We start from the raw sequence: 8,254 nt of genomic DNA on the forward strand, positions 1-8,254 counted from the left end.
CCAGAATTCAATTATAGGTGAAACATGAATGTTAAGGCCATCTGTAATTTGCTTCCTTTTGGTGCCTGGCAAAACAAAGAGAGAGCTCTCCAGAGCTTTGTCAGTTTTGGCATCATAGTCCTACCCCCAACTGTATCTACTCCCTTATTTTCAGGTTAGATAAATTTAATTCATACATCTGTATGATGTTTGAGATGAACCTAGTTTTTTTTCTCGTAAATTAACCTAAATGTGTCTTAGGAAAATTCCCGTGTGTGGAAAGTAAAGAATAAAAGTAACAATCACATAGCCAACCTTAGAATCAGGCCTAAGGACTTCACATAACAGAATCACTGTTGGTCCTTTGAGTTTTTTGCCAGACATCTAAAAGGGAGATTTATTTAGAAAAGAAACATCAGCTGTGACAGAACACATTTCCACATTTATGTAGCCAAGTAGACTTTAATTACAGCAGACAGCAAATCCATATAAAATGACTGATTACAGAAACTACCAATTTAGACCACCCATATCAGTATGTGTGCAAAACACAAAACCAAAAATACATTAAATACTGTAAATGATGGTGGAACGCAACATAGTTTGCAAGAGGATACACTGAAACATTGTCAAAGAAGCTGTAAACCTACCTTGTTTAGCCATTGACATGATTACTAAATTTAGAGTCTGTCATAGTGTTTGAAAATGGTGTTTCCTTAATGCTATTGTGAATGTGCTTGTGGACAAGCCCTAAGTGTATGACATATCACAACACAATACACATAATCATCACTTTGTTAACGCAAGCAATCTCAACCACAAGTTAGAAATACCAGGGTAACCAAATTCCTAATGGAATTATGGTGACGTGTTGAAATTCAACTACAAAGCGTAAACTTCCACTCTTATCTAGCTATTGATAGCACTGCATGTGAGGTGAAGTCCTCTATTGTTTCTGATATCAGTACCCTCATTTACTAGGCAGAAGTTGCATTTAAAAAACAAAACACAACAAAATCCCACAAACATGCCCTTCCAATGTTTTCGTTGTTGTAAATGGGCACTTTGCATGGATCTATTCAGAAGAACACAAGCTACTGTACAGAGTTGCCATAACAGCAAGATTATGGGGTAACCAAATCCCTGTCAAGCAGCAGCACATCCTAGATTTCCATTTACATGGGATAGTCCAAATGTAGCCAATGGGCACCCATTACTGTTTTATTTACCATTAGAGCTAAATTGTCCTAAGCGTGTAGAAATCCACTTCAAGCTTCCTCTCTTCTTCCAGATAACACTTTATGTTAGAAAAGTTGACCCCTGGAGGGGCTTAATGTTCAAAAAAATTGCCTCAGGAATGATGAGAAATAGATAACATGACGGTTAAATGCAATCTTGGCTAATTCTTGATGCTTGGACTCAAGAATGAAGTATTCAACATAAAAATTACATAATAGTGCAAAATTTCGACTGTCCAGTATCCCGAGAGACTTCAAGTTTGTTTTTGTCTCTTACTAATATGGCCTCATTTCCGTACTGTGAGTACCACATGCTCCGGCTCCTACTCAAGTAAGTCCCAGGCGGTACAGATTCCAACTTTTGCTGCTGTTGCTGCCAGATAAGCAAGGAAGCGTCCCTGTAACGAAGCCGGGCATAGCTCTCAGACAAAGCCTTCTCAGCTAGAGGTACTCGCCCATTCATTCCTCCTCCCTATGTAAGAGAATCTGTTTACTTCCCCTGCGTTCTTCTGTACCTTGGTTACTTCACAGCAGACCACAAGTACCAAAGACCACTCATTCATTTATTTCATGAAACCAGGTAATCAGCATCCTGGATTCTTGGACTTGAAGATTCCTTGTTTATCTGTGATTAAAAGCCACTTGCAAGTATGGTTACATCTTCTTGTAGACAAATATCTCCATGACAAGGGCAGAATCATGAGAAAGTGAAAAATGGGATGGAGTTTGTCCTTTCTAAGAAAAAGCAGCTACATAGATTATTGTTAACGTCACAGACCTATCTACATGCAAGAAATACGATGTATCAAAATAACTGAGCCCTAGCCACAGTCTTTTTGCTATAATGGTATACAATGTATTATGAACATTGTTAAACATACAACAGACAATGAGTCTCATCTCCAGATTGGTCAGTACCTTAACTAATGTTGAAACTCATCCTAAGTTATCTTATTTCCAAGGATGTATCTGGTCTCACTAAAAACAAGTACATTTTACAACCTGAAACTAAAAAAATTCTTGAAACAACTCAACCCAAGTGTATCCAAGGATCTGCTGTCACCATCATATATCAATGTTTCATTACATATGGTGGATTTGGAACTGGCTTTTCTTTTATGGTAAAAAACACCTTCAGAAGCAAATGGCTTTTAAAAAGATGATCCTTTACCTAAAAGGAAATAAAAATTCACATCATGTAGGTAAAAGGAAAATTGGCACATATTTACAATCATGTTTACATGGAGTCGTTTACAGTGTCCCCTCTATCTCCTCTGGGTCCAGTATCCCTTCCCTTCATTTTCCCCATTATCCTATCCTTCACCTTCTTAAATTCCTTGACTCCCCCATTTCCATACTACTTGTATACATAACTCATTGTATCCCTATCCTCTATATCCCATTTCCCCATTCCCTGTGTTCTTCTCATCCCCCAAGTTCCTTCATTGCTCATTCTCAGCTTGCCCACCCCCTGTTACTACCCATTCATGCCCTGTCTCTTTCCTGCATTCCCACCCTTGTATCTTCATTCTCATACCCTTTTGCTACATAAAATCACAGACTTATAGCTGCAAAGAACCTTAGAGGACATCTAGTCCAACTGCCTTGTTTTTCAGAGGAGGCATTACAGACCCAGAGAAGGAGGGGGAGGGACATGTGCCATGGTCACACAAGGTGGGTCAGCAATGAGATCTGAAATGCTGTCCTCAACTCCAGATCCTGTGCTCTTTCTACCCGTTCACATTGTTTCCCAATGTTTCCATATCTTGTAAACCCATCCCCCATAAGTCACTATCCTAATAAATTCAACAAATATTTACTAAGTTCCTACTATGTTGAATGTACTTTGTTAAGGCATTCGGAACATAATGACAAAAACCAAGGTCTTCTCTCAAAAGAGCTGACATTCTACTGAGGGGACAAAACGTGTATATTATTAAGTAAATACAAAGTAATTTCAAGAGAGAGTGTGTTAATAACAGAAGGGATCAGGATAGACTACTAAGCCATGCTTTGAAGGATGCTAGGGATTTGACAAGGTGGAAGTGAGGAGGAAAATGTAGAGGAACCAGATACAAAGGACCCCCTGTGTATAGGAAGTGGGAAATGTCCTATATGGAGAACAAGTAGCCAGTTAGTATGACTGGAACAGAGAACTGATGAAGAGTAATATGAAATAAAAGTAGAAAGGTAGGTAAGAGTCATATGGGGTGTCGGGGAGGGACTTTAAAACATCAGGCCTGAAGATTTTGCATTTCATCCTGGAGCCACTAAGAAACTCTTGTAGATTTTTGCATAAGGAAGTGACAGGGTCAGAGCTAGGTTTAGGATTTTAGGTTTTGGCTTAAGGGCAGAAGACAGATTGAGATGGAAGAGCCTGCAAATACTGAGGCCAATTAGGAGGTTGTTGCACTAGTCCAAAGGAGAGGCACTAAGGGCCTGAGAGGCACGAGAGAAAGGAATGGGAGAGATGCCGGGGAGGAGAGATACCAGCAAGACTTGGTAACTGACCGACTGGATGGAGGGTAATGAGGAAAAGATGATGATTAAAGGGTGACTCTAAGGTTGCAAATCTGGGTTATGGAAGGATGGCGGTGCCCTCAACAGTAAAGTGGAGGAGGTAGAAGAGAGTCCAAGTTTGGCCAAAATACTATGAGTCCTGTTTAGGACATGAGGAAGTGAAGATGCCCATAGGATAATAGGATAAGTCGAGGAAATCCAGCAGCTAGTTGGTGATGCAGGACTGGCAATCAAGGGAGAGATCAGGGCTGGGCATGTAGATGTGGAAGTCATCTGCAAGGAGATTTAACTGAACCCACGGGAGGTAAGGAGGTGAGAAGAAGAGCGAGAGATGAAGAGAAAAGAGAGGAAAAGAGGAGGGGAGGAGAGGAGATGGACAGGAAAGGAGAAGAGTGAAGAGAAGAACGGAGGGGAGGGGAGGAGAAAAGAGGAGAAGAAGGGAGAGAAGATGGGACGAGAAGAGAGGGCAGGGCAGGGAAGGGAAAGGAGAGAGGAGAGGGAGAGGGAAGGAAGGGAGGCAGATCGAGAGGGGAGTAGGAGGGAAGAGAGGGGGAGGAGAGGAGGGGGAGAGCAGAGGATGGGGAAGAGAGGGGGAGGAGAATCGAGGGGAGTGGGAGGGAAGGGGGGAGGGGAGGGGAGGAGATGAAAAGGAGGAGAGGGATAAGGAGAAGGGAGGGGGAGGGAACGAGAGGAGAGGAGGAGGGGAGAGGATGGGGAAGAGAGGGGAAGGGAGGAAGATCGAGGGGGAGTGGAGGAGGGAGATGGGGAGAGGAGAAGAGAACAGGAGATGGGGAGGGGAGAGGAGGACGAGAGAGGAAGGAAAGGGAGGGGAGAGAAGGGACAAGGGGCAGCGGCGGCTCGGGCCCAGGCCTGATACGGAGAGCTGCCCCCAACGTCCCCATCTCCCACATGGGCCCCCACTCCAGGAACCTTCCCATCTTCTGTGTGCCCCTCGAGTCCCGCCTCGGAAGACCCCCCCACTCACCCGCTGGGCTCCCGGCTGCGCCCCCGCAGGGCCCTCCCAGGGCCGGGCCGGGGCCAGGATGAGGCGGCCGTCACTTGCCACTCCGTCCCCATAGCAACGCAGCGGCGCCGCCGGGCGCAGGCATTTGGAGCCGAGCGCCGAGTTCGAGGAGAGGAGAGCGAGGAGCCTAGAGCTATCGATCGACAATTCCATCTGGGAAGGTACAATCCTTGCTCATCTAGCGGCAGCGGGGTGCACCGGCTCTTCTGGGAGAAGGGGCACAAGCACTGGGGTTTTAGGAGGCTGGAGGGGAGGGGAGGGGGAGAATGGCGTCAGAAGAGAGATACACAATGTGTACAGAGGGAAGGGATCATATTGTTTGTTGTTTTTCAGTCGTGTCAGACTATTGGTGACCCCATTCGGGGTTTTCTTACAAAGATACTGGAGTAGTTTGCGATTTCCTTCTCCAGCTTTTTACAGATGAGGAAACTGAGGCAAACAGTTAAGCGATTTGCCCAGGGTCACACAGCTAGTGAGTATTTGAAGTTGGATTTGAACTCAGGTCTTCCAGGCCCGTCACTCTATCCACTGCGCTACCTAGTTGCTGGGAAGGGACCCTAAATATGATCTGGTCCCCATTTTACAGATAGGGAAGTTGAGATTCCGAGAGGTCCGTGAGCACACAGTTTGAGCAAAGAGCTGGTCCCAAGCCTGGAAGCTAAAGGCAGCATTCCCAGGGAACTCTGAGGTAGAAAAAATAGTTCACATTACTACTGAGATATTCAATATGAGAGGAATTTGGGAAGGTCTAAAACAATCTACAAACGTCAGGTGTTATTTTTATTAGTGGTAGTGTGAGTAGTACAACTAAAGAATTGGAAGGGAGCAGGGAAAGAGTGGAGAGACCCTCCTAAGGAGCACAGAATTCAGAGCTTAAAGGGCCTTTAGACATCATCACCTGGGACAGGGCTTCTAAAACTTTCTGGCCTCAGGCACGTGCACTCTTAAGGGACTACAATCTTAGAAATTATTGAGGACCCCAAAGAGCTTTTGTTTATGTGGATTATATTGATTTTTACTGCATTAGAAATAAAAACATGGAATTTAAAAATAACAATTCATTTGAAAATAACAATAAATCTATTATATATGAATCAAGATACTTTTATGAAAAATAACTATTTTGCAAAATAAAAAAAGTAGTGAGATGAGTTGCATTGTTTTACATATTTTTTCCAAATCTCTTTAATGTCTGGCCAGATAGCAGACAGCTGGATTTCTTATATATGCTTCTGCATTCAGTCTTTTGTGATATGTTGTTTTGGTTGAAATATGTGAAGAAAATCCAGCCTCACAAAGATATGTGGCAGATAAAGAGAGGAGTATTTTAATAGGCAAATAATGTCTTAGTATTACTATGAAAATAGTTTTGACCTCTTAGACCCCTTAAAAGCGTCTCAGGGATCCTCAGGGGTCCTTTGACCACTCTTTGAGAACAGCTGATTTGGTACAACCCACTGATTACATAGAAGTGAAAACTCCAGAGAGATACTAGCTAGATGATAATACAGTTAGGTAGATTTGAAATTAATTGAATGACTGGACCCAAAGATTAATCATTAATGACTCCATGTTAGCTTGGAATACAGTGTCTATGGGAGTGCTCCAGAGATATGTATGGCCTTGTGCTTTAAAAAATAAACCACTTTTATCAATGATTTGGACTTAAAAAATATGGATAGCACGCTCATTCAATTTGCAAAGGACAGAGCCAGAAGGGGCAGCTGTAACACATTGGTTATAGAAACAAAATATAAAATGGGCTAGAATATGGGGGCTGAATCTAATGAATTGTAATAGGGATAAATGTAAACAAGTGAAATCAAATCGCAAGTACAAGATGGGGAAACCATGGCTAGACAGCATGTTGTCTGAAAAAGATTGGGGTTTGTTATCATACTTGTGTTTCAGAGGATGAGAGGAGTACCCAGTACCAGATTTGGTGTCTTTCAGGAGGGTACCACGTTTCAAGGAGTATGAAATAAAGAGAATGAGGGTGAAAAGAAGTTTATTAACATTAAAGCAGAGTGAGTGAAGTGAGCAGAATCAGAATGTTGTACATAGTAACAGCAACATTGCTCAATGATCAGCCATGATAGAATTAGCTCTTCTCAGCAATACAATGATCGAAGACAATTCCAAAAACTCATGATGGAAAATGCTGTCCACACCCAGAGAAAGAATTGATGAAATCTGAATGCAGATTGAAGCATACTATTTTCACTTTCTTTGGGGTTTGGTTTTTTGTTTTTGGTTTTTTTTTTCCCTTTTGTTCTGTTTCTTCTTTTACATGACTAATGTGGAAATATGTTTAACATGATTGCACATGTATAACCTATATCAGATTGCTTGCTGTCTTGGGGAGGGTTAAGGGGAAGGAGAAAAATTTGAAACTCAAAATCTTATTAAAAATTAATGTTGAAAACTATCTTTACATGTAATTGGAAAAAATAAAATGCTATTTACATTAAAAAAATTAGAGCAGGGCAGCAGTTATGTTGACTTTTTTTTTCCTTTCTTAAAAAAATAGTGTTTGTCATATGGGGTTACATGGGATACTATGGTGATGTAAGAAATAGAAAATAACAATAAAAACTTTTTTTAAAAAATCAGAGAAGAGCTTTCAGAAGACACAGTGAGGACAGAGGAGGATACAGACTATGGAGATAGTAGGGCTAAAGTGTTTATGGTTGAAAGTGATAATAATAATTAGCATTTATATAGCACTTTGTAGTTTTACAAAGTGCTTTACAAATATGATTTTATTTGATCTTCACAATAACCCTGAGAAATAGATGCTATTGCTATCCTCTTTTTAGAGATGAACAACCTGAGGCAAACAGAAATTAAATAACTTGCCTGGGATCACACAGCTGGTAAGCATCTGAGACCAGATGTGAACTTAGGTCTTCTTGACTACAGGTCTAACTGCTTATCCATTGTACCACCTAGCTGCCTACAAGGAATACAAGGAACAGTAGTAGGAAGAAATGATTTTCACCTGAACAGAGCTCAACTCTGAATAAGTGAGATAAGTGGAGCAGAAGATGAAAGCTTGCCTACCATAATGTGGGGAAAGAACCAGATGATCAGGGTCTTCTATGACTGTGTGGGAGCAATGGCACCAATGGTATTCACTTCAAACACAGGGGAGCAGAGGCTATAGGAGGGTGGAGACTTTAGGAAATTCTGCTCAGGCATCTGGACCAGTGAAGTGTTTCAGTTTCTGAGGCCCAAATAAACTCATGGTCTATGCCAGGCCAGTTAGCATTATCCCAAGGTGATAGGAGATGAAGCATATTTGGAAACATCCTAACACATGAAAGAATTACTAAGCTCTCTTTGAAGTCCTAAAGATCTAGATCTTTGATGGGTGTGAGTCCCTCTCTAAGTAATGTTCTAATGTTCTAATGATCTGCCTCTAATGCTCTGAAGCTAAGAATATTTTAGTTGTGAGTCCCCAATAGCTGCAGATAACTACCATGATAATTGG

The 8,254-nt window shown here is 41.8% G+C and overlaps 1 protein-coding gene across 1 annotated transcript; it reads right to left on the reverse strand.

The window, feature by feature from the left end:
- Positions 1-413: 413 nt before the first annotated feature.
- LOC110205368 (uncharacterized protein BRD3OS) lies at positions 414-4,838 on the reverse strand. The gene is made up of 2 exons (XM_078149966.1): positions 4,723-4,838; positions 414-2,388 (listed from the first exon to the last, which is right to left on the reverse strand). The coding sequence occupies exon 2, from the start codon at positions 1,678-1,680 to the stop codon at positions 1,426-1,428; it is 255 nt and encodes an 84-aa protein (XP_078006092.1). The 5' UTR covers positions 1,681-2,388; positions 4,723-4,838; the 3' UTR covers positions 414-1,425.
- Positions 4,839-8,254: the final 3,416 nt, after the last annotated feature.

Source organism: Phascolarctos cinereus, unplaced genomic scaffold (genome assembly GCF_003287225.1).
Source record: "Phascolarctos cinereus isolate Bilbo 61053 unplaced genomic scaffold, phaCin_HiC Scaffold_2;HRSCAF=192, whole genome shotgun sequence".
Taxonomy (NCBI): Eukaryota; Metazoa; Chordata; class Mammalia; order Diprotodontia; family Phascolarctidae; genus Phascolarctos; species Phascolarctos cinereus.